The sequence below is a fragment of the Conger conger genome, chromosome 8 (genome assembly GCF_963514075.1).
Source record: "Conger conger chromosome 8, fConCon1.1, whole genome shotgun sequence".
Lineage (NCBI taxonomy): Eukaryota > Metazoa > Chordata > Actinopteri > Anguilliformes > Congridae > Conger > Conger conger.
Window position 1 is genome coordinate 47,185,492 of NC_083767.1, and position 26,363 is coordinate 47,211,854.

At 43.7% G+C, this 26,363-nt stretch overlaps 1 protein-coding gene across 5 annotated transcripts in view; it reads right to left on the reverse strand.

The window, feature by feature from the left end:
- The window catches only part of cadps2 (Ca++-dependent secretion activator 2), a 126,224-nt gene that overhangs the window by 42,195 nt on the left and 57,666 nt on the right, over window positions 1-26,363 (reverse strand). For all 5 annotated transcript variants that reach the window (XM_061250875.1, XM_061250876.1, XM_061250874.1 and 2 more), the window contains exons 7-13: window positions 21,164-21,275; window positions 19,982-20,121; window positions 13,222-13,288; window positions 12,143-12,251; window positions 11,383-11,592; window positions 7,828-7,964; window positions 3,372-3,559 (exon numbers count right to left, since the gene is read on the reverse strand). In XM_061250875.1, the coding sequence (XP_061106859.1) occupies window positions 3,372-3,559; window positions 7,828-7,964; window positions 11,383-11,592; window positions 12,143-12,251; window positions 13,222-13,288; window positions 19,982-20,121; window positions 21,164-21,275 (963 nt within the window). The remainder of the gene's footprint in view (window positions 1-3,371; window positions 3,560-7,827; window positions 7,965-11,382; window positions 11,593-12,142; window positions 12,252-13,221; window positions 13,289-19,981; window positions 20,122-21,163; window positions 21,276-26,363) is intronic.

A 26,363-nucleotide genomic window follows, 5' to 3' on the forward strand; every position in this document is an offset into this window, starting at 1 on the left:
ACCAAGAACAAGCTATTAAAAAGGCCAGTATAATTTTAAGGCTATCAAAAGTAGCATGAAAGAAAATATGATAAGAAAAGAAAGCAAATGAATACTAATGCTGTGAGACCCCTGCATTCCCCCCTCCCAGTCCTGTGCTAAAACTTAGACCTCGCTTTACATGGGCACTTTAGCACAACTTGTTAAACACATTGTTCCCCGTTCCAGCACCCAGGCTGGAATATCCATCCATTTTTCCAACAAGCCGCACTAATCCCGCAGGATCACAAAGACAGGACAGGGGGACCCTGATCCCTGTGTCCCCCTGGGGAGACGTCTTTGTTCCCCAAGGTTAAGGTGCTCGCTGAGGGGCTGGAAACGAAGAGCAAATCTCTCTTTAACACTTTCGTTAGAGGAAAAAAGAGGGACTGGGGTTTCCCCTTCTCCTCCCTCCCGTTCACAGCCGCGCTAAACGAGGGAGTCCTGTGCGCAGTCTTCAGCGTGGGGGGGTCTGAGGCACAAAGCCAGCTGCCCTCAATGCCTGGCCCAGCCCTGTGTGCTCCACAGAACCATGGGCTAACACGCTACCGCTCCACGCTACGTGCTGAGACACTATGCTGAGGCCTTCTCTTCATAGTGGAGGAAATGGCAAAAGCATGTTAAGGTATGAGAGCATAAATAAACTCATTCTTAGCTTTCACAGACTGTGATGAGTAAGTCTTCCTGTCCTCAAAAAGGTTGGATTCGTGTGCAGTGATTTCGACAGACCCAGTACTGATTTCAGTTAAAGTGAGACTTTGAGAACCTCTTAAATCAGCAGTTCTTCTCGAAGGAGAAAGAGTTGTTTTTGTCGAAAACCAGGCCGGACACATTTCCAGACATTGATAGGCGCACATGACGGGTGGGCTAGTCCTTAAGACTGGTCCTTAAGAATGGATAAAAGCATTGGCCAAATGGCATGTAATGTAAGAAGGTCATATCCGTCTGGTTAACAAACAGCAACTGGTCTGACACAAATACACTGGTAGGCAATTAAAGCTAACAGAAAACAACGGTGGTCCTAAGTAGCTTTCTTATGGTAGCTTTCCTCTCCGCATCAAATCCAATCAGATTTCCCATCATGCTTGACTGCACATGTCAGGGTTCAGCCCCGTGCCACAGTGTGTCAGGGGCAGGGGCCATTGTGCATGTGAAATGGAGCGAGCATGTTTGGAGTTGGGTCACCACTGACCCGGTACTGATGTGTCTCTGACCAGCTCAGAGAAGGGGCAAGTTACCAAGGTATCATCCTCGTTAGTCGCCCATGCTGTCAGCGGTGAGACAGCCGGTAAAGTGTGAGGCGGGGAGGGCGGGGAGGTGCGATGGAGACCCATCTGCGACCTGCCAGCCAGACGGCGGACTCGTGTCTCAGGATCAGTCACATTGCAGCGTGGGCGGTCATCACCCCAACACGACTGTCACTGTCTTAACAGGGCAGGTGACAGACGCACGACGACGGATGGAGCCGGAAAGGGGTCCCACTGTTCAAAAATAATAATAATAATATAGTATAAAAATAAATAAAAAACTGCTAGGATTTTCCATGTAACATTCCGCGGCGGAGCCAGTGACGGGAAGTGACAGCCGGGAGTGAGGCGAGTCGGTGTCGATATCCGAGGCTGTCAGTCTCCGCTCCGTTTGTCCCGGCGGTCACCTCTTCCCCTGCGGCCCTGTTCCGCTCGCCCCGTCAAACCCCAGCGCCGTCGCCCGTCCCCAAGGACCGGAGCACACCTGGCTGCCCACTGAGCGCGCATACGCAGCGGCTCCCAGACATCACAATAAACAGCGTGAGCCTTTATCCGTGTTCTCAAACCTGTCCCCGCAGTTATCTGCCGTCAGCACCTGCATGACAAACACACGCGGCTCCCGCTGAAAAAGAAACAGCGTGCTTCTGATGAGAGAAGATGCATGTCTTTTCTTCAGTAATCGACAGCAGACTTATCAAAAAGTTTTGAATTAGGAACGCGGGGGCTACTCGAGAATAAGTTGGGTACTGTGATTTCAATCTCTAAACCCCTTGCTTAGGTCAGGAAATCACAATGTCAGAAAGCACTGTTGACGTTTTCCAGTGTTCAACAGCTGGAGTCTGGTGCCAAACACAAAGCAGCTGCCGGTATCGGTCTCACAGGCTCATAGCCACTTCTGTCAGCGGCGAAAAGAAATGAATTATTCAAACGAGAGTGCTGACTGACAAAAAGCCAGTGAGAGCAGCTTTACTCATTTATGGATGGTGATTAGACCAAGAGGCTAATCATTACTGCTCCTAATTGGCCAAATTGACAACCAAATGCAGAAAGCACAGACATTTGTACATAGCCTGTAAAACAAGTCAAATGGAGGATATTTTGGATAAGTGGAGACTTAACAGCTTAAAAGGGATGTCTATTTCCAGAACACAATGGAATATCATTACCACGTGTAAAAGGGCTATTACTGCCTGGAATACAATACCAAGTCCAATAACATAATTCATGTTAAATACAGGTTTATCGTGTAGGAGTCACACAATGAAGAAAGATTACAGATTACGCTCTGCTGTCACTTGCTGATCTCTGTACAATGAAAAGAGAGGCAAACTCACATATAAAAACAAACACATTGAACGAGGGGGGGGGGGGGGGTCGCTCCGGCACATCTAGTGAAAAGAACCCCATCTCAGAGGAGCCCCGAATTGAATGCTACCAGTGCCACCCGGCTAACTAGCCGTAATGTCGACTGGCGAAGGAGGGTGTCAATGGGCAGAGCGCTCTCTGTCTGATTGGGTCGTCAAGGTCTGCCTGAACAAGCTCTATAAATGTTGCGGGCCTCCAGTGCCCCATTGAACAGTCACCTGAGTAAGACGCGGGAGTTTTCTGAATGCTCACAGCTATCGGCATTCTCAGTGCTCGTCGCACCTCAGTCCACAGAAGGCAGCAGTAACTGAGCCTCAGATCAGGAAAATAAAGAGGCTGGCGGGGGGGATTGACGAGCCAGGCTCTGTGGCCCAGTGCAGTAAGCATAGCACAACATATCACAACACAGCACGGTATAGCATAACATAGGAGAACACAGGACAGCATAGCAAAACACAGCAGAACAACATACCTCAACATTTCATAACATAGAAAAACACAGCACAAAATACCATTGAAGAGGTTGGGTGGTTTGGAAAACATACTGTACTGTACTGTAAGAGTTGACCACTCCAATTTTTCCCAGACTTTGTGTTCTCTATATTTCAGTAAAGAACATCCAAAAAATGTGCCTCATTTTATTTGTCATTCTAGAGATATTGGCTCTTAAAACAGGATGGGGGGAGGGGGGTGTTACTGAAAAAGTCACTTGTGAGTTGGAATGGTGGGCGGGGCCTTTACCTGTTGCCATGGACGTGGGAGGCGCAGAAGGCATAGCTGTAGTGCAGCAGGGTGGGGTCGATTAAGGCGTTCTTATCGGAGTACTCCATTAGATCCTTCAGGTAACTCAGGTGCCGAAAGCAGCCCCTGACACCATACCGGGCACAGTACTCGTCCAACACGAACACCTGACCGGGACTGAACCAGCCCTGCAGACAAACAGTACATTCACCAACCTGGACTAAAACATTTCACACAGAATCACAGTGTTTCAGCACAGGGGATTATGTGTGGGAATACTATAGAGACAGAAATTTGTGAAAGGACACAGAAATATGCAGAGCAGAACAGAAAGAGACAGAAAAGGTTCGAAAAAAGAAAGAAAATCTGAGAATAAAAAATAATAAAGAAAATAAGAGATAATAAAGGAGTCATGACACCTTTCATGTCTGAACGTCTGAGATTTGACAGTAATAATACCAGCCTGCATGACAACAGCTTGTTGCTTAGAGAATATAAGTCATTTAAACACATTTCAATACAAACAGTGTGAGGATAAGCACTAGCAATTAATTCATATTGCATATCTGGGGAAGTCACAAATTGCCAAGGGTGTAGAGTAATTTTGAATCACATTGCAGTCATTAGCATGTTCTTCCATCGCATAATAGCTAAATGAGGTATGAATCTTTCAGATATAATTATGCTGGCTTTAAAAGAGAACGCAGACAAATTATCAGTTCCACAGGGCTGGCCGCCCACGGTGCTGGGGCACCATTTTAACGCACATTTCTGAGCGGAAACCGTAACTGGTCAGGTGGAAGTGGTCACCTTGAAAATGACCGTCACACCCTAAATAAAACATTAGACATTGAGGGAAGGGGGGAGGGGGGGGTCAGAGAAATCATTAGAAAACTAAAATGTAAGCAAGCCCTGCTTAAGAGTACAACAGCTTTCCCGCGGTGATTATTTTGACCTCTCTCTCTGTATTTCTCTCTTTCTTTCACTCCGTGTTTCTCTCCCTCCCTCCTCCCTCCCTCCGATCTATTAATATTACACCATATAGTATTCAGTGAAACTGCCCGTCGCATAGCAGGCTGTGACAAGATGCTCCACAGTGAGGAGCAGATGGCTGGCTGCTGCATTGGCACTGACCGCTCCATTTAACAAGCCCGCTGCCTCGTTATCTCAGATCAACCTATCGCAGTGTGCGCCCGGGGTGTGGCGCCGGTCACCCTCAGCTCTTTGTGGGAGCCGTTCGCGAGCGCTGCCGTCGTACACAAAGAAGAAGCCGTCGCGAAATAATGCGAGCACAAAAATTAAAAGGAGGGAATAGTCCGCCTTTGAAAACGCAGAGGTCTGTAAGCTGTGGAGTAAAAGTCCTTGGCGCCGATATTTGTTCTTCAAATAGGTTCCACTCAGAAGTGCAAGCCCCTTTCATTGGAACTGAAACAACTTTTTTTTCTCCCTCAAAATGCTTAAAAACGTATTCAGATGGCAGCCTCAATGTGCTTTTACTTGGCTAAATAATAAACCCCTCTTTTCCCATTTTGCCTTTTCATCACTTCACAACAGAACATATTGCTTTCGTCGTTATTATTTTCACAGCTTCGTTCGAGTGTATTCCATTCCGTGCGAGCGCCACTTTGCGTAATTAAGAGCTTTTCATTTCTAGTCCACTGGCACAATATTTCTAATTAATAAGCTCTTAATTACGTTCGACGCAGGAAACAAAAGCGGAGGTGTGTGTCACAGAGTGAATGTGCCATTATGAGGCTGGCGGGATGGTGGTGTGATAGTAATTTCATCAGGGCCGAGCATGACTCGCCACGATAACTCCTAATTTAATGACAACAACTGCCAGTTATGTGGGGAGGACAGGGGTGGGTGCTGCTCGGAGCCCCACTCCTTCACAAGTGACACTTACTTTGTCAGAAGCACCCTCACCCCCTCCCCTGCCTTTACTCAAACACAAACAGCTAAGCTCCTCAAAATGCCTCAGGGGGGTTCTGTGGTTAAATTCTCTATCCTCACAGCCAAATATTGGTATTCACAGAACTTACAGTTCAATAGGCATGGTCCGTGACCACACACCCACATCCCACAGGAGGACAGATTCGTTCGACAAAATCTCAGATTTTCAGTGCTGGTTTGAAGAATAAACCTAGGAAAAGTGTTTTGTTGGATGTAGTATTCAATTATAGGACTGACAGCCCTTCTGTGATATGGCATTGGTGCAGGTTGTGTCAGAAATATTTCTTTTAAACTACCATAGCTATTGCTTAAAAGCAGGAAAAACATTTTGAATGCAGTGATTGCCATTAAAAACAACTTGAAATACCCCTGTAAACACCAAACCCTGTAAACCTTGGGTCTTGTAATGAACAGATTACAAAGTTAATTACAAAGCTGTTTGTTTTGGCTATTAGGTAGTAGTAGACTATAATCTGGTTAATGTTCTGTTTCCTCAACACGGTTTATAGAAGATAATGGGTAAGATCGACAGTCTGGAACAATCCCTCCTTCCAAGTACAGAAGATGTCTTGCCTCCAGACAAACATTTCACTTGAGGCACTTTGGGGGAAATTAGCAAGGCCTTTGTCATTCATAAGACTATTGTGACAGCCACAAAAGTATTAGCAACGACTTACAGCTCTGCCTAACAGATAACATCAGGTGTGCCATGTGGCCGAAAATAAGTGAGGAAGCAGAGAAAAGGAAGTACAGGTGTTAGGGGTTGTGTTTATCTTCCTCTGTACCAAAGCTTTTACATCCATATGGTGCCCCCGGCTCCCCCCACCCCCCTCCCCTCTGAGAAAAGCCCGGAACCCAAGGTCTGTTCCCAGCTTGTGTATTTCTCACTCTATTGAGAGCCCCAGCAGTCGCCCGAGAGGATCATTTTCTTATTTGTGATGTATTGATTGGAATTGTTTATCCCCTCCCTGACTGTGTCCATTACAATAGCCCGCGTGTCACGTTCGCTTGACGGCAACCATTTTGTTCATCCTCCTTTCTTTGGCCCCCTCTCACCAATTTCTTCCCCTCTGTCATCTGCAATAATCAGAAAAGACATATTTGTCCTTGGTCTGTCTGAACTCAGAGGGAGCAGTATTCCTTAAGCTTCTGAACGCACGGAAATTCCTCCGAAATTCCCTCCTTGGGCTCAAAAACAGGAATGAAGGAATGAAAGTCTTCCTGCTAGTAGACAAACAGTACTGAATCTGTACCTGAATAATTCCTTATCTAATTATTGCATTATTATTGCATTATTAGTTTGTGTTTATATGCCTTCAGCAGGATATGTTCTGATATACATGTGCATATGTGTGAGTGTGGTGTACCAGACACCCGGGGAACATTCAAGACATTTCCATATCCTAATAAATCGGATACTTGCAGGAATGTGGTAAATCCGAGGGTTGCTAGGCATCATCCTGGAGCTGAAATTGTGAACGTGCCAGAAGTTGAATTGCCAAGTGACTGTGTGATCATGCGTGAGTTCAGAAATGTATATGTTAGTTTTGGAATATTATATTATATTATGGCAGACAGGTTGTTTCCCCACCAGGAAGGGAAGGGAAAGCAAGGGAAGCCATGTCCTCTTCACTCGACAGAAGGTAGTGTGTGTGCGAATGAGCACAGATTAATAAAATGTAGTTAAAATCTCTGAGAAGTTCCCACTTCTGATCACGGATCTCTATGGGATCCCTGTGCACTTCAATAACATGAATAAAGCCCGACAAAGAGCTGAGAAAGAGCTGAGAGCTGTCTCCAAAGCCTACTGGTGTCTGTTCAGCTGACTGCATACAACTTCCCCAACAACTTGGTGACTTCAATGTAATCTCTGATCACCATGACCAAGAGATTAGCTAGCCATAGGGAGCAGGAAATCGGTACATCCACAAACTGTGATCGGGAAGGGAGTCGGTAGACGGTGCGTCGACAGGTGGTTGCCGCAATAGTTGTCATGGTTGCGGTGTACACATCTGGGCTTCAAGGAACGTATATTGCCAGAAGGTAATATACAGTATGTTAAATCATACAAACCATTTGTGTGCTGTTAATTATTATGTGAAATACATCTGCAGCTTTGTGTTACTGTAGCACACTTCTTGTCAACTGATTAGTGTCTGGGGAATGTGGCATGGAAAAATGCCACACATACAGTATAAACAACTGGATGTATTCCTCTTTCAGCCCTCCAAACTCACATCTAAGAAGGATTTATCCCTAAGCTTTGTTTGTTCTTCTTCTTTGAGCTAATTTGCAGGGGTTTGTACACTGTTTTCTCTGTGAGCCAAAACGCAGGAGTTTGTACACTGTTCTCCCTCTGTGAGGTAGCCTAATATGCAGGAGTTTGTACACCGTTCTTTCTCTCTGAAGTAACACGTATGGATGAGGAGTTTGTCCTCTATTCTCTCTCTGAAGTAACACGTACGGATGAGGAGTTGGTCCTCTATTCTCTCTCTGACCGTACCAGACAGGAGAAGGAGTCGTTCATTCTGTGCTGCAGCGTGCATTTCTGGAGCAGGCGGAACATGGCGGCGTGATCGAAGCGGCACGGCACCGCCGATATCAGCTCCTCCACACCCTGTCTCTGCGTCCGCTCCAGACCTACGCACACGAGAGAGCGGGAGAAAGAGGACAGGAGGGAGAGAGAGAGTGAGCAGAAGAGGTAGAGATCCAGGGAAAGGGGCAAACATGAGTAGTAAACAGCAGTAAATTCAGTGTAAAAGCCCGTTACATTTACACTCTACATTCCCTTCCTTGCCTACCCACAGTTCAGCCTGTGACTCCTTACCACGGGCATAAAAAGACTTACAAACAACAGACCCCATGACGGCTGGTTGAAGAGAAAGCTAAATCAATCTGTTTGTGCCATATAACAGCCGTCTCAGCCGAAGGTTCAACTAACGGCCACGTTACAAACATTCATGTTTTTTTCTCCATTTATACCTGCTGTAAACACGCATTCACCGTGCGCCACGCACGGAGCTCTTTCGCTGTGCGCCCATCGATCCACCGCTGATGAAAAGGAATACATTACTTTCACGCAGAGCCGCACAACGGCTCGCACGCGGCACTGCCGAAAGACAAAGGCTCAGGTGTTGTGTTTATAATTTAGAATCAGTGCCGTGGCTGGCTCCCTCACCCCTACTGGCCTAGAATATTCTGGGAGTTACCAGTTTGTTTTGTAATGCTTAACTATAAACAACAGAACAACAGAAGCCGACACAGCTCAGTCCAAAGCAGGCACGATTCTGAACACACGGACAGTGCGCTCTCTCGTACATTGGACACGCAGGGCCACAAGCTCCCACACACACAGAAGGAGCCATCTGTGGCCATGTAAGACCTTTTAACATGAATAGATGTGTACTGTGAGCTGTGACCCAGCCACAGAAGAATACCTTCTTATGGCAGTTTTGTCATGGCCATATGCACTAGTTTAAATAAAGCTGTGGGGAACTGAGCGTATGTGCTTGTGCAGGATGGAAACTTCCAATTGGAGTAAGAGCGCACAGAAAGAAGGGGGGTGGGGGCAAGTGTGTGTGTATGTGTGTGTGGCAAACAGGGACAAACAAGAGACAAGACTAATAATCCAGCCAGGGGCGCACACATAAATGAGTAAGATGTGAAGAGGATGTCAGGATGGTTATGAAAGGAGAGAAAGATGGGGGGAGAGAAACAGAAATGGCAAAGGAAGGAGAGTGAGATAGAGCGAGCTGTGTGCCCTGGTTCATTTCCAGTCTTTTCATCTTGATGGCCGCACACATCCTCAAAAAAACAGCTACTGGCCGTGAGGGTAAGGTATGGGAGAGCCTGACAGCTCTTTTGCTTATTGTGAAGCTGCCTTTCCAGCACAACTTCCACACGTGACGCAGTCCACAAAAGAGTGCGTCTGTGCAAACGTGTCCCCCGACGCCTCCAACGCCTGCGGGTCCATCAAAAGACCAGCATTAGCGATGGCCTTTATTAACACTGCCGTTTTCGGCATGCGGATGACTCTGCGCCCGCTGTATAGACGGAGAAAAGCCTCGTTCTGCCCGGGAGCGCCGAAAGTGCAACCCGCAATAAACTCCGAATCGACTCTTCCCACAAAAGTGGCTCACCCCCTCTTTGTCCCTTTTTAATTCCGATGTAGGTCATTTTACATTCGTTACCACAGACGCGCCGTCCTTAATGTAATTTAGAGAAAGGGAAAAGATGGGGGGGGGGGGGGACTCCAGTGAGGCCTAGCCGAAGAAATTCTAAAGAAAGGAGACAAAGAAATATAGATTAAGTCCGATAACAGAGACGAGGAAACGCAGTATTGATCTGGAGGGAGGCATGATGTTAACATATTCAGTCACATTGAGAAATCATATTGATCCATGTCATCTTTAACTCCCAGCTATTATCCACAGATGGGGGGACTGGGGGGGGGTTATTTAATCTGAGCTGAAGGGCCTCGCCGTCCTCGCATGCGATGGAGATCGGCCTGTGCTCCGACTACGCCATCACAACAACCGTCACATCCATCTGACATCTCCGGGCAAGGTGGACGCCAACACTGACAGGTTATGGACGCCAGGGTGGGGGTGGTAGAGGGTTAGGGCCGCAGTGGGAGAGATGATATTTCAGGTATGAAGGGGTATCAGAAGCGGCTGCTTCAGCGGACATCGTCTCGGGGGAGAGACAGATGAGGACAGACAGAAGCCCCCCGTCTCCCTGAACATCTCCGGTCACCTCAGAAAACTCAGAGAGAGCAGACCGCACGCAGCCTTCGGACACAGAACTGCTGAAATGAAACGCCAATCTCCCGCTATCGGAGAGGGACTTCGGGATCGAGTGGAACACGCTGTGAAAGGCTGGCAGCTCAAGCGCTTTTCTTCTATAGTCATTTTAAAAAGAATTCTGAAACATAACGGGAGATTTGAAAGTGAATAGTGTTCTGAATCAACGACGAAAGTACAATTTGAGAAGTGCTATGTTTTTACCTTATGCTATTTCTGACAAAGGATGGCTGCCCTGTGAATGAAATGGGGCACTTCAGCAGAGCTTAATTTATGAATGTCTGTGAAAAACACTCATGGGTCATACTAGCATATATGATGGGTGAGAATACGCGTCAGAAGTAGCAGAATCTATGTAAATACTTCCCTTCAAACGCAGGGGTTGACTGAAATATATACCATTTCTTCAAAGACTTAACATTTTTTTAAATATTTAATTAACGACGTTGTGAATGTATTGACAACACACAAAGACAAAGGGTTTTAATCTTTTAAATGCTTGGGCACATGGCCTGCAATCAAAAGCTTGAATGTATCACCTCACCACAGAACTGTACAAGGCTAGTTGGAAATAAGATGCAAATCGGTAAGGTGAGATGATCCCATTCCTTCAGCGGTGGTCATTTCTAACTAAATATTTTTAAGAAACACTCTAGTGTGTCTAGTGTGTGTGACATTCTCAAATAAAGGTCTGCATCACTGATGATGTTATCCATGCAGTTCAAACAAATGTTTAATTTAACATCCTCTCAAAATTAAACTTAAAGCAGTGCTTAATTGTTGAAATGATTGTGTTGGCTCTTCGGTATTAAAAAGTCTGTTAGCAGGTTCAAAATATTTGCGGTGCCCGGTCAATTGAGTATGTCAAATTCAAATGAAAGAAGTACTTCAGACTCCCTTGAGTTTAAATTTTTAACTGACAAATGGGAAAACATTTGGGGATTCCTTGGCCCTCACCCTATCAGAGAAAACAAGCAATGAAAGGCAGAAAAAACAAAGCACCTGACTAATGTAAGGCAAATTGCAGTTGGGTTGTAAACTGCAAATGGCCATTAAAACATGTTGGTAATAACAGTTGAAAAGTAATAGTAAATACAGTTTTAGTAGCAGTATGTGCCTGAACTCTCTTTGTATCTGGATGAGTAAAGGTGTCCTTAGTAATAGTAGTAGTAGTAGTAGTAGTAGTAATAATAGTAGTAAAGAAAGAGTTGTCTGCCCTGTGCACATCTGTCTAAGGTGACGCTGGCGATGCGTACTCAGTAAGGACACAGGGGCGTCGGCCTGTGGGTTTCCCCCTCTGCAGTTCTGCCTCTGGTTCAGGGAGGGTGGGACAGGTTTGTAGGACTGGCCAGTGGCCCGGTACATGGCCTGCACCCACAGAACACGGTCCTGCTCGTCATCACTGGCAAACACCACCAGGTCCCCCTCTCTCACTGCGCTGAAGAACACCTGTCCACCCTGTAGACCTGACAGAGCACACACATACAGATCATATAGTATACATACATACATACACACACACACACACACACCTATACACACTCCATGTACATACTTGTACACACTAAATGGCCAGTGGCTTACTTATACACTCTCTGAAAGACCAGTAACATAACTTATATACACTCTGAAAGAGCAGGGGCATACTACACTCTGTAAGACCAGTGGCATACAGCACTCCTACACACTCTGAAAGACCAGATACAAACAAGCAGTTCAACAAGCACGGTTGCATGGCAACATGATAAAATCAGAGTAGCACTGTACTAGTCAGAGTGTACCAACAGGTAAGTAATAGCTGGCTGAGGTTATAATGTGCTAACAGGTTAGTAATAGTATACTAACAGTAAGAGTAATAGTGTGCTAACAGGCGAGTAGTACTGTCCTAACACTGAGAGTAATAGTGTGCTAACTGGTGACTAGTACTGTACTAACACTGAGGGTATAAGTGTACTAACAGGTGAGTAGTACTGTACTAACAGTGAGAGTAATAGTGTGCTAACAGGTGAGTAGTACCTGGTTGAGGTTCGGAGTAGTCCACAGTGTAGCCTTCCAGTTGCATCAGTTCATGTGGCTCTGACTTCTTCTCCCGATAACTGCACATAGCAAAGGTGTACTGGCTGACCTGCAATACATACAACCCAACACATCACGCACGGACTACACAGTACCACATAAACCAAAATCACACACTTTAAAAACGACAGAACAAGCAATCTCATAAAATATAATACAGTACATGGAACTCACATACAGCAAGCCACATAAAATTTAATTAATCACACACTGAATAACACATATCACACATTTACAACAGCATAGAACATTATAAAACAACACACCCCAAACAGTGTAAAACATATAACTCAACACATCAGTTACAGTACATTATACCATGTGCGATCGAACTTGTCACATTCTCTGAACCACATACAGTACAAAAGACAACATATTACATACAGTTTATGACAAAACACATTACATATTGTAGACTACATGGAACATAGCGTACAACTTGTATTAATTAAGTACACCATATTGAACGCTATACATTATATAAAACACAATATGGATCAGAAAACACTCCATATAAACTATAATAACAGCTACACTGTAGCGATCAAGTTACAATATTTACTCTTAATGTGTATGGAAACTTCTAAATGTGCATTTAAATGCGATTTGTTTTAAAGCAAAATACCTATAACAGATGGTATGGTAAATTAAAAGCATAATATTGTAAACAAATATTGCGAACCAATGATCAACACACTCTCAAAACAATCTTTTGACACACCTCCATGTAAATGGTAAATGTATGTTAATGGTACACCATGTATTGTAAAGGACAACACACTATTTTTTGTAACACAAAAAGTGTGCTGGATATTAACACATCCTTTTTGAGTGTACTGTGTATTCTACATGGATAAACTACATGGATGAATCCCTCCTAGAACCTTTCATATGGTAAATATGATATCTTTGCTTTCCTTATAAAGCTCATGGCAAAAAAATAAAAATAAAACATTAGGAGAATTTCTGAAGAGAATTAAGAAAAAAATGATGGCAGTAAACTAACTGAAAGAAATTACCTGGACAAGCACAAAATATCGCCTCTTCCACCGTTTCCACACTCGTTGTCCCAATGCATAAAGATACCTGCAGATATAATTACACATAATCAACTGCAAATAGCAAGTAAATGCATAAAGCATGCAGACATGGTCAAGAGGTTCAGCTGTTTTTCAGACCAAATGTGATCCAAGTGACTTTGACCGTGGAATGATTGTTGGTGGTTTGAATATCAGACAGGGTGGTTTGAATATCTCAGAAACTGCTGATCTCCTGGCACAAGAATCTGTAGAGTTTATAGAGAATGGTGTGAAAAACTAAAAACATCCAGTGACCAGCAGTTCTGCTCAAAATGCTTGTTAATGAGAGAGGTCAGCGGAGAAGGGTCAGATTGGTCAAAGCTGGCGGGAAGGTGACAACAGCGGTGAGCATCTCTGAATACACAACAAGTCAAACCTCTTAAGTGTATAGGCTAGAGCAGCAGAAGACCAATAAATCTAAAAAGCAAGTCTAATAAATATCTAATAAAGTGCTCACTGAGTGCATATTGCTGTTCATTTGAATTCCACGAAGAACATCAGAAAAAGAACACAACATTTGTTTGGAGAGAAGACAGATAATTATATTTTTGTAATTAATACATAATTGCATTTCTTTTTTAAACCGTACACAATTATCTTTCACAAAAATTTACGTAACTGAAAGTGACTGACTAATGTATTATTATTATTATTATTATTATTATTATTATTATTATTACGCCCGCATTTTGTTTGAATACCACCAATCATATTAAAACTTGCTTCTGTGCCATTGGCTCTTTTGAATCCGAAAGTCTGCTGTATTACATTTGGTGTCAGAATAAAAGAACACATCGGAGAGTCTGGTATTCTGTGGTTTTAAACACTACAACGGAAGCAGGCAACAACTCCGACATTAATTTATCTTTCATATAACACAAGAGACTTCCAAACTTCCGCTGCGTGGCTCTGGGAAGCAGCAAAATTAGCCTGACAATTTGACGGTATGATTTTATAATCAAGTTCTCTTCAGTAGTTTACGGTCATTATTCACAACCAATAAAACAAAATCGATAAAAAAATCAACTGCAAGGTAAGCTATGTAACTGCTTAATCGCATATGTCAATGAATCGGTAAATTATGTACTTATACTGGGTGTTTAAGGCATGTTCAATTAACTTCAAGATGAGTCAATTATAACTTATTCCCCATTCGTGTTATAATAACTATAATACCGAGAAAAACTGTCCAGTATATGCAGTTGAAATGACTTGACTTGAAATACAAAAAAAGAAAAAAGGGAAACAAATTAAAAGCCAAAAGCCTGTTCAAGTGCCTGGAATACACGAATCAGGAATGTTCAAACTCATTTAGAAGCGTAAATGAACGTCCGTTTCTGTTTTCTCAGCTTTTTCTTTAACTTGAATAAGTCGACAAAATCGGAGGAACGAAGCAATCTGAACGCTGAATAATCAATCCATCCATTCTCGAAAATCAAACAATAAGAAATGTGTGCGTGGGGAGAATCAATACGGAGCTGAGACACTTTGTGTGGGGAAAAGGGTGCCCTTTAAGGGAGAAAAAAAGCTCCCAGTCAAGGTTGAAAGAGCAATGAATGCAGTCTGTGAAATCTGGGCCATTCTGCTGGAGCTGGGTTAACATGTGGCAGAAGTAATCATCCACTTGTGAAAATGATTTTCAGTTCATTCTCAAACACCTTTCAGAGACTCATGATCCCATTTAGGCGACAACAATGCTGGATATCTGTGGGCACGGCGGCCGCGGACTTGAGAACCAATCGGACTGCACTGCCTCAGGCACGTTCCAGTCCGCACGGCGTATATACGGAGCTAGCGGCATAATAGAAGTCTTTGGCCCGCTGCATTCCTGCCTGTACTCAGTCTTAAGACTTATTGTCACGTCAATGTCTTGGAGGCCATTAGCAACTAATACAACACGAAATACCTTTTTAAAATGTTTGATGCATTGTAAAGCGTTCTCGAGTATGAAAAAAAAAAAAAAAAGTTCACATAGGCCTAACAGAAAAAAATATACTAGCCAATATGGGAAGAGTATTAAAACTAGCACAAAATAGAAAAAAGAAAAAGAGACTGGTATTCATAATATTTTTGGCCCGATTTGCCTACAATAATATAACTATAATATTTTATATTTTATCAAAAACTAAAGGTTTTAGGCTAAAAAGCAAATAAAGTATCACAACTGCTCAATTTAATCTTCAAATGACATACAGTAGTGTGAAAAAATGTGGACACCCCTGGTCATGAAGCCTTTTACAATTAATATCTAAGTGAACAGAAGCGAACCTGACCACTAAATGGTATAACGTTAAACATGAAACATTTCTTTAAATTTAAAAGCAAGATTACTTTTTATTAAAACATTTTGCAGTTTCAAAATAATACAAAAGTAAAACGGCCCTGAGCAAAAGTTTGGGAACAGAAAACAGGCAATTATAACAGCTTGTAAACGCTTTCTGTAGCCAGCAAAAAGTCTTTCAATTCTTGCTTTTGGAATTTTTCCCCATTCTTCCTGGCAGAACACCTCTAGCTCAGAAATATTCTTCGGCCTCCTTGCATGTATTGCATGTTTGAGATCTTTCCACAGATTTTCAATAATATTCAAGTCTGGGGAGTGGTGGCCATTCCAAAATTGTCTATCTCCGGAGGTATTTCATCTTTGATTTCGAGCTATGCTTTGGATCATTGTCTTCCTGGAATACCCAACATCTGTTCAACTTCAATGTCTGGACTGACTTTTGGACATTAGCTTATAGAATTTCTTGATATTTGGTGGAATCCATTCTTCCTTCCACTTGCACAATATATCCTGTGCCCCCAGCTGCCACACAACCCCATAGCATAACGGGTCCACCTCCATGCTTCAAGCTGCTTGGCAAGGTGAACTTCTCTACAAAGGCTTCACCCGTTTTTCTCCAAACATACCTTCTTTGGTGGTGGCCAAAAAGTTCAAAGCACATTGTTCCAAAAGGTTTTAGCCTTCTCAATGTTTTCTTTTGAATACGTCACATGCTTAATTTTGTGTTGAGGTTGTTGGACACTGCCATGGACTCTGCCTCTGGTCTTTGTTGTTTAAGGTATGTTATATTGTTGTGCTGTGAGCACCTCAATCTGTGCTTGCTTCTCTTTTTTGTAGCTCTTTTGCAGTGATGTGTGGGTTCTTATTTCTCATTTCTCACCAGGTTTTGGGCCATTCTATCTAAAATTGGTCTTACAGACCTTGCCTTGACTTCATCTATTCCATTTATTTTCCATTTTCTGACAGTGGAAATAGGTAGTTTTTGTAGCATTCTCCTTCTTGGTGGAAATTAACCATCTGTATTCTGAAATCCTTGGGCAACTGTTTAGAGGAACCCATGATGGTTAACACCAGACAGAACAGCCACTGCACTTGGATACTTTAGAAGGCACAGCATTTCTTCAGAATAAAAAAAATTCAGCCCTGGAATTATACTTACCTGACTCATTGAAGCCCTACGAGTAAATCACCTGGGCCTTAGAAATCATATTTTTAAAAAGTCATAAAGAATAAAGGCTTCCCAAACTTTTGCAGAGTGCCCTTTTCTTTTCTTTTTTTTATCAACAGTAAAACATAAAAAGAAAAAGCAATCTTGCTTAAAAATTTGCAGAAAGGTCTCATGTTTAACTCAATAACTCAGACATTTAAACCAGGGGTACCAAAATTTTTGCACCCCACTATAGATCTATTCATTACATTAAGATAGAGGTGCTCATTACATTAAGATAGAGGAAATTAAAGTCCTTCACAGTTTTGCTCGTAATCTATCATTTAGTAAAATACATCTTAATTCCATTTCTCTAGATTTTTTTATTATTTTTTTACATCAGACAGTTCAATTACATGTTACTAATGAAAGCATCAAAACGCAAAGAGGTGAGTCTTTCCCCCTGTCAAATTAATTGATTTAGGTTCGCATTCAATGAACTGTCATAAAGAACACTTTAAAGCCATGCTTCTTCCAATTTATAATCCAGTCTGTAACAAATTTATTAGAATTGACAAAGAAATCGACTAATTACGATTTAAGTGCCTTTTCAAAAATCCTGAATTTCTAAATAGCCTATTAATTTTACAAATGTTCTCATGTTATCCTTTGGAATATGCAGGCGGGATATACATAGGGCTTTAAGTTAAATGTCATTGACCAGTGACTATTGGCAGCCCAGCTGCTTGTGTGTTTGAGAGTCGAATGACGTTAATCGTAATATAAAAAGTAGCAGTGCCCTCTTGTGGATATTTAACTGTATCATGATTGTATGTTGTTAATAGAGGTTCCAAAACAGAAAAAGGGTTGTTAGAACTGAACTATGCCTGGCTTATTACAATTTGCAGCCATCCTAACATTCACAACCATGAACAACCAAAAATCAAGAAGATATTCAGTAAGTTTAAAACACACATACGCACACGGCAACACCGCAATTTTACTGAAAGCATAAAGGTGCCTGTAATTTTCATCTTTTCTCTACGTTTCACATGAACTGAACATAAGAATACACAGCCCCTGGGACAGATATTCCCTGAACAAAGCCTAATTCTGCTCCACATGCCTGGTGAGATGAGAGTGACAGGGGGAACAGGGAGCCAGAAGGTGAGGTGTGTGTATGAGAACAGTGCCTGAGCACGTGGAACAACAGCATGGTTAACGGACAGAGGAGCTACGTGTACAATTAAAGCTCTCTGAGTCTCCAGCGTATTGGGTCCTCGCTGTGGCTCCTCTGTTCTCTGTAATGAGAGGGTGACTCCTGCTGAAACACTCTAAATAGCTCACTGAAGGTCTCAGCCTCGCTGCCTCTGGCCAACAGATGGCTGCTTTAACGGGGAGCATTCAACCTCAAAAAAGCCTCACCAAAGAGCAGTCCTCAGGTGTGTGTGTGTGTGTGTGTGTGTGTGTGTGTGAGAGAGAGGGAAAGAGAGTGTGTGCATGTGCGTTTTCGTGTGTGTTTGTGTGTGTGTGTGTATGAGCGCATTTGTGTGTACTTGAGAGCAAGAGTTTGCATGTCAGTGTATGTATGAGTGTATATATATATATACATATGTGTGTGTGTGTGTGTGTGTGTGAGTGTGTGCGGGAGCCTGTGTGTGTTTATTTGTGAATGGGTCAATGAGAAGCATCAATTGTACAGAGCTTTGGATAAAGGCACTATATAAATGCAGATCATTTACTATTTACCATGTGCATGTGTGTGTCTGCCTGTGTGTGCGGGAGATGGTGTGTGCGTGTGCCTGTGTGTGATCGTGTGTTTTCATGTGTTGAACAACTGTCCTCTTCAGCCACTGGAGGGGTCAGCTGAGATGGTAATTAGAATCTGAAGAGGCCCTTGCCAATTAGAAAGCCCCACTCACTGCTCATTACCATTCACTGAACATCCCATGCCTCTTCACTAATTAGTCAGATGATCATTAAAGGATGACCTGGCAACCCCGGCGGTCCTGGGCCATACGGACAGACCCTGAGTGGACAACACCAGCAGGTACAGCCCCTCTTCTGTTCAAGGAGCTGGGTACTTCACGCTACAACAGTCCCCAACATAGTCCTCATCACAGGAATCAACTATAGCCCCAACACAATACTCACCCTTTCCTCTCCAAAAAGGCCTTCGTAGTAAGGTAGATTGGTTGTTTTACAGAAGTACTACCAGAGTAATACGCAAAAAAGAAATTAATTCAGAAGATTATTCTAGAAATACAAATTTTACCCCACACTTATAATTCAATCAAATTATCAAGACCAACTACTCATTAATGGCAACTAAGCCAATTAAACATCATCAACAACCTATAATTGCACATTTTTAAAAGCTTTTCCGATCTTTTCAGAAATCAGCTCGTATGCTGCAGTTTCTTTTGACAACAATGCCCTCTGCTGGCGATTCTGCATATGAGTGTCATTTTAATATGGATTATTTCAGAAAAAACTCCTGAAATAGAACTCCTCTCACGAAACAGACCATAAGGCAAAGCCACAAACAAAAACAAGGTTCAAGAATGGAGAAATACAGAGAAAAGCTGACAGATACTGAATGTCCCTTACTCTGAGAAAAAAAAACAAAGATAACCATCGAGTGTAGGCACAGTAAATAAAAAACAACTGTTTGTTACCAACCAAACAAAGGCTGTCAAATCAAGAGGCGAAAAAAGCAACAGAAAAGCAACATGTAACTAATTTCCCCTTCTGTCTGATCATCCACTGACTGTTTTTACATGATCAGACGGCAGGGGGCGCTGTTGCTCTTTCTACGCTCACTTTTGCAGCACTTGGGCCATACTGACATAAACAATGTCTTTCATTTCCTCATTAGAGACACGCTTGCCAGCAAAGTATAAATTAGGGTCATTGTTTCATTGATTTTGTAAAATGAAAGATTCATAAATTATTTTGATAATGTAACAATGAAAGTCCTCAGTTTGATACATTTCGAACATTGTTATAACCTTAAAAATCTTAATAGTTTTTCATACTTGTACCCCCTAATTGCTAAGCACTATGTCCTCCAGTGCTCCTGCTGAACTGTACAGAAACGTCTCATTTATTGTGTCCACAAGTAAATGAACCTTAAGTCATGACTTTATAGGATCCAGACAGGGATTTCAAGACATTAGATTAGAGAAATTAAGCCAATCCGTCTGGATCCGTAAAGGAAGGTAGACCCCCCCCCCCCCCCCCCCCCCCCCCCCCATCTCCTTTCTACCCACCCGCTGTGCTTCATGTTGGGGGGCTTGTCCATGCGAACTGCCAGTTTGATCTTCAGCTCCACATCCTGGCTGTTTTTGGGAACCACCATCTTGTGGAGTTCTGATGCCTTAGGGCCATTAGTGGTGGGGTTCAACACCACCTGCAGGAGGGAGAGAAGAGGGGCGATGACATCACACTGTGACATTACATAGCGGCCAATGACACAATGACACTTATCTCTCTTTCCGGTCTCCCTTGTTTCATAAACATGCACTCATGCACACACATGCACACGCACACACACACTCATACATGCTCCCTTTCATTCTATATGGGGTTCTCATGACAAATAATGATAGAAGATGGTCAGAAGATCTGCACATATTAAAGAATAAGTTAGAATGAAGAAAGAAGAAAACATCTCTTTGCAAGACAGAAAGCAGAGAGATGGGGTAGAGAGAGGGGGGAAGAGAGAAAAAGAGAGGGGGAGAGAGAGAGAGAGAGAGTGAGACATAAATCCACATATCTTCTGAAACTACAGGGAGGGTGATATACAGGGCCAGATTGTTTTATCAGGCTTACTAATGGAAGTCTCCATCTGTTTCCCAGGGAAACTGACAATGACAAATAAGTCATAATGATTGAGAAAGATTCTCCCTTCAGAAATGATGGTGACGTTCCGGTTACTGCTCACACTAAATATGATTCTATCTAAATGAGATCAGCCCATGCACTTTGCCTTCCAAATGCTGGAACAAAGAAATGTGCCATTTTAGCATCACAGTCTCCAAGGAAATGCTATGCTTTACTTTACTTAGCAAAATATATAAACGCACTGCAGTCACCCAGAGTATAAACCAAATGTCACTGCTATAAACTGGCCTTAAGAGTAACATAACCAACATCAATGCTCTTTCACTGGACTATAAACTGGTCTTTAAGAGTAACATAACCAACATCAATGCTCTTTCGCTGGACTATAAACTGGTCTTAAGAGTGACATAACCAACATCAATGCTCTGTCGCTGGACTATAAACTGGCCTTTAAGAGTAACATAACCAATACCAATGCTCTGTCGCTGGACTATATGAATGGACAGGTTGATTGATTGATAGATGTATGACTGCTGACCATAGCTGAATGACTGAAATGCCACGCCGAGCTGTGACATTTGATTGACAGAGCATCTGAGCAGCCTTACCCTCCCCAGCTCCTTGTCCTCCAGAGCCAGGACCCCGGTGCTCTCGGTGAACAGCTTCACCTTCACCACGGGCAGGGGATGAGTGGTGGTGAAGTCCCCCTGGGTGCCCCACCTGCCAAAAACACACCTGCTTAGACAACCACGCAAACCACCTGCAGAAAAAAGTGTTTTAGTCTTGTATCGCGATTCAAAATCTTCTCTCAAGTACAAAATAGTAGCCTGTTTTAAGTTCCTATTTGCTTGACAAGTGACATTTTCTAACCCCACTGGCAAATCCTGAAATAAGTCAAACTGCCTCAGCTGGCTATATATTGTTTTACTAAGCAAAAACATAATACTAATAAAATTTATGTCTTAATATGAGACTAAAATACTTGACTAATTGACTTTGTTTTTTATACACACACAGATGCCAGCCTACATTAACAGGAAGAGGCTTTTAAAGCCAGGACGAGTCCTGTGCTAGCGTAGGACCACAGATGAATACCTGAGGAGAGCTGTGGTTAAGTATGCAGAGACAGCTCCACACAGGCTGCCCTGTCACACCGCTATGCCTCTGCTTTTGAAAGACAGACTGAGAGTCAGCAGAATGGGCGATGCTTTTAAGAGAGAATGCTAGGGTGTCCTCTGCAATGCACCCACTCATCTTTGGCAGAAGTTTCTGGGATGAGGATGGCAGGATACAGAGAGAGAAATTCAAGGCAATTCTTAAGGCCAGTTTATAGTCCAGCGACTATGTTCATGGACCAACATAGACAGTGGACAGTGCCTTTAGTAAAAAGTATAAACACACACCAGCACCTTCAGGTGCTGCTGCCAAGTTAGCACTGGCTTCAACACCACAGCATGAGGCATAATCACACCTTGGTGCAATGTGATATTTCAACTGCAAGTACGCATTTATAATAGAGCAGTAGCTACAGGTTACCATCCCATCACAAGTACATCAGCGCGAGTGATTAAGATACACCATTAAACGAGAGCTCTGCTCCGCGCTCACTGTTTCAGTCTGAACACATCTTCCATCCCCCGGGTAAAGCACTGGCACCCAACATGCGGTCACTTCATCCAGGCAGTGATTAGAGGGCCAGGCAGTGACAGCACACAGCCCTGGGTGCTCAGGGCACTACACTGACTGAGCCGCACTTCACACACCTTCCCCGAGGACTTCATCCCTCCCGACAACATTAGAGAACAGGCGCTGCGAGGTCTGTGCGTCCGCGGAATCTTAAACAACCTTTCGCTACCTGAGGACAGGGCTCGACACCAGATTAAGGGAGGAGAAATGGTGTTTTCCCAGTTGCTAGGGCAACAGAGGGATTGAGCCGTAGCGGCTGCTAATTCCCAGGAAGCAAAACAAATGAGCTGTGATTGTTGCGATTAGTTGTGTCGGTGGTGGTGGCTGGGTTTCGAAATGCAGTGTCTGTTGCTGGTGGCGGGGTGTTCGCGGTTTTGTGCAGCCGATAGCCTGCGAGTGGAGATGACTGCCCTCGTCCTCCTTCACAATCCATTAACACCTAGCCAGGAGGCCGGCGCGTGGGCATCCCGTTTTGGCACCGCCGCGGAAGGCTCGGGAAGCCGGCGCCTGGCCCGTCTGCTTCCCGGAGGAGGAACAGCAGGACCGTGACCTCAGTGCTCCGCGCTCCTGACGCGCTTGGACCCCGAGGATCTATGGCAGCTTGAGCAACCGTCAGAAGCGCCGGAAACCACAACACAACCGAGATGTGCCCGGAAGCAGACGGCAACAACCGCACAACACATCCAAAAACACACCCTGCGGTAAACAGGAAGTACAGGCCCACGCACAGACAGTAGGTGTGGGGACTGTGTTCACTGAGAGCAGCTGCTGTGGATGTGGAACAGGACCCGAGACCCACAGCACTGGACCTCCAGGCCTTAGAAATCTCACACAAAGGGGGGCATAATATGCATTTTCTGGGGCTGACACAATGCCCAATATTTGGCTGGCCATATTGGCTGATACAATCGCAATGGTGAGGCTGAAATCACATTACAGCACAAATACAAAATGGCAGCTAGGTTTCCACACTCATGGCAAAAGCAGAGAGCACAGCTATCAAATAACTTGTGAAGGAAAAAATGCTAAAAAATGTGTGTATAAAACATCTCAGCTAGCATACTTTATGCAAGACCATTCAATTATTGTGCATTTCTACTGAACGCAAGTCCATATTCAGGTACTAAGGAAACAAAAACAGACACCAGGAAGCCAACCTGGGGAGTATATCACAAAGCAGGGTTACGTCAGCTGGATACATTGACGCAGTAAAACCTGGAACTCTTCCAACATTGGAACATGGACTGAAGTAAAAACAGCTGTTCTGGGTTTTACTCCGTGAACTTATCCAACTAATTCAGTGACCCTGCTTCATGATATAACCCCCAGGTCTTGCATTTTGTTGTGGAATAAAAGCCAAAAGCACCAGTAGATGGGAGAGGCTAGCGCAATGTACCCCGCTAATACCTGTCCACAGGGTTTCAGACACTGATGATGTCACACACACAGCAAAAGGCACTATCAGCCAATTGCAGCCCGTATAAAAGCAGCCGCAGAGGCCAGAACGACTGTGAAACAAACCGGCCTCTTCAGTTTCCATTACGCGTGATTACCCCTTAGAGAAGGGCGAGTTCCTGCCACAGGCTACGCTCCTGACTCACCGAGCTTCTGCTCACGGCTGACATGCACTCCTGAGCTTCCCCTTTTTCAATTAGCAGCAGATTTCACACGCCGAGCGCGGTTGCCTGGTGGGTGTACGCCATTCCGGGCGCTGGTGAGGGAAGGGGGTGCGGGGTGTGTGGGTGACATTTAAAATAAATTAATCCAGAACATTATCAGGAATAGCGTGGCTTATCTGGGCTCCATTGCTGCAGCACTTGAAAGGCCTGCAGCCTCTTTGTTGTCGAGTGCTGGAGATAAGTGATTTCTACACCCGATCTGTCACATCTTCAGTCGCGAGCCGGTCACGGGCGGAGTGAGAGATCTCAGGCAGAGGGGCCATCTCTGATTCGGGGGGACAGGGGTGGTCACGGTGCCAAACGCTGTCCGCTCCAGCAGGAAAGGAGAACATGTCAGGAGGAGAACAGCGGGAGGCGGAGGTTTCATTTAGCGCTGTTCACGGCACGGGCTCACAGATCCTCACCCAGTCTCATCTGCATTCTGCCTTCTCACACGGCCTGTTGAAGACAGTCTCTTAGGAGACATGCCAGGGTTGACACTGAGCTATCTTTGGAGCACCTCACCGATTAACCCCAATCTACTGCTTTGTAGTTTTCTCTCTAGCCCGATGTCTGCATGACATTAGAACTCTGGGCTTTATATAGTTTTATAATACATCTTTTTTTATATATTATGCAATATATACCTGTGGTATTTATATGGGGTGCCGGTTTTCAAAAGAATTTCAAAGGGTTACTGCTTCACTTAACATCGGCTTCCATCTGTACACTATAATGATGTAACATAAAAAGCATATGAGAAGCTGGACACCAAAGACTACATTCAACACAGATACGGAAAACCGCAGTCTCAAAGCTAAGGCTCAAAAAAAACTAAAGGAGTAAAACTGTGCATGATATTCAGCAACCCTCTGTGCTACTGGACATAGAGTAGGCTCATGGAAAAGGCATAGTGCACTGCAGTCTGAGGACTATAGCTTCACACATTTCAACATCATTGAGTACCGCAGTGTATAGGGTTACATAAGACTCTGGCACACAAGAGTCAAGGCAGTAAAGAGTTTAGCCTATGGTAGACAAGAGTCTAATTACTACAGAGTATATGTTAAACAGGAAAGGTATAGCATACTGCAGTCAGAGTACCAAATGACACTGTATGGCATGCTATAATCTGGACATACTAAAGTCATAGGAGTCAACAATAGGGCAAGACAGTGTATGCCGTAATGGAGTATGGGGTATGAAATGATGAAGAGCGATTATAAAAGGAGTGTTCTACAGTACAGAGTAAGTGCAGTCACAATATGTAGTCACAATCCTGAGCAATAAAGAATACAGTATGTACATAGTAAAAAAAGATTTGGGGTGCTAAAATGGCCACCTCTGGATCAATTTGACAGCTCAACAAGAAAGACGGAGAAAGGGCTCTCTGTCTGCCAGCTCTCCCACTGCGGGGAGCTAAAAATCTGCACACGATTATCGCGAACAAGGGCTCGCAACACTGACAATAACTCAATACCTTCTCTTAAATTATTCAAGCAGACATTTTAATTTTGACTGCTTCCAGGAGGACATGCAAGCACAGTAACAAATCCAATGATACACAAAGAGTGAAAGGGAGGGAGCATTTTTGCATTCATTTTCCTCAGACAGACATCAGACCTCCAAGCTGAAAGGGTGGCAGGACCCAGCGTGTATAGGTTTTCCAGGTTAACAAGTTGCAGGTGTATCCAGTATTTTGTTATGAAGGATGGAGGGTATTTCTAGCCTGGCCTTTAAAAGATAAATAATAAGCTGAATAAAACTGAACACATTCATTAATCAATCCATGATGGGAATATACACACTTTATTAGGTATTTATTAGACTTATTTTTTTAGCTGTATTAAGTCTTCTGCTGCAGTAGCCTATCCACTTAGAGGTTTGACACATTGTGTGTTGAGAGATGCTCTTACCGCTGTTGTAATGTGTTGTTATTTGTGTTACTGTCACCTCTCTCATTAACAACACGTGTCTGTCTGCAGAACTGCTGCTCTGTTGTGTGTGAGAATCCCAGGAGATCCCCATTCTGACATTTGGTCTGAAAAACAGCTGAACCTCTTGACCACATATGCATGCTTTTATGCATTTAGTTGCTCCCACATGATTGGCTGATTACATATTTGCATTAACAAGCTGGTGTACCAATCTACCTAATAAAGTGATCGTTGAGTGTGCATAAGAGTATAAAAACCTGTCTATGGCACGTTTGTACTGTCTGTATGGCCATGTCAGTACTGTGAAAGGAACTCCATGCCATGGAGTGCCATGCCCTAGATGGCCTGGTGTTCCTCACAACCGCATACACCAAACCGCCCCATTAATGGAAGTGAACCAGTCCCTGCAATAATGAGCTGGTGTCTGGCCTTCTGGGAATGGATTGTACTGCGAACATCCTGCCCTTTGCTCTCGCAAGACACCACAAAAGGGCAACTGTTTCTCCAAGTTATAAAACGGAATTATT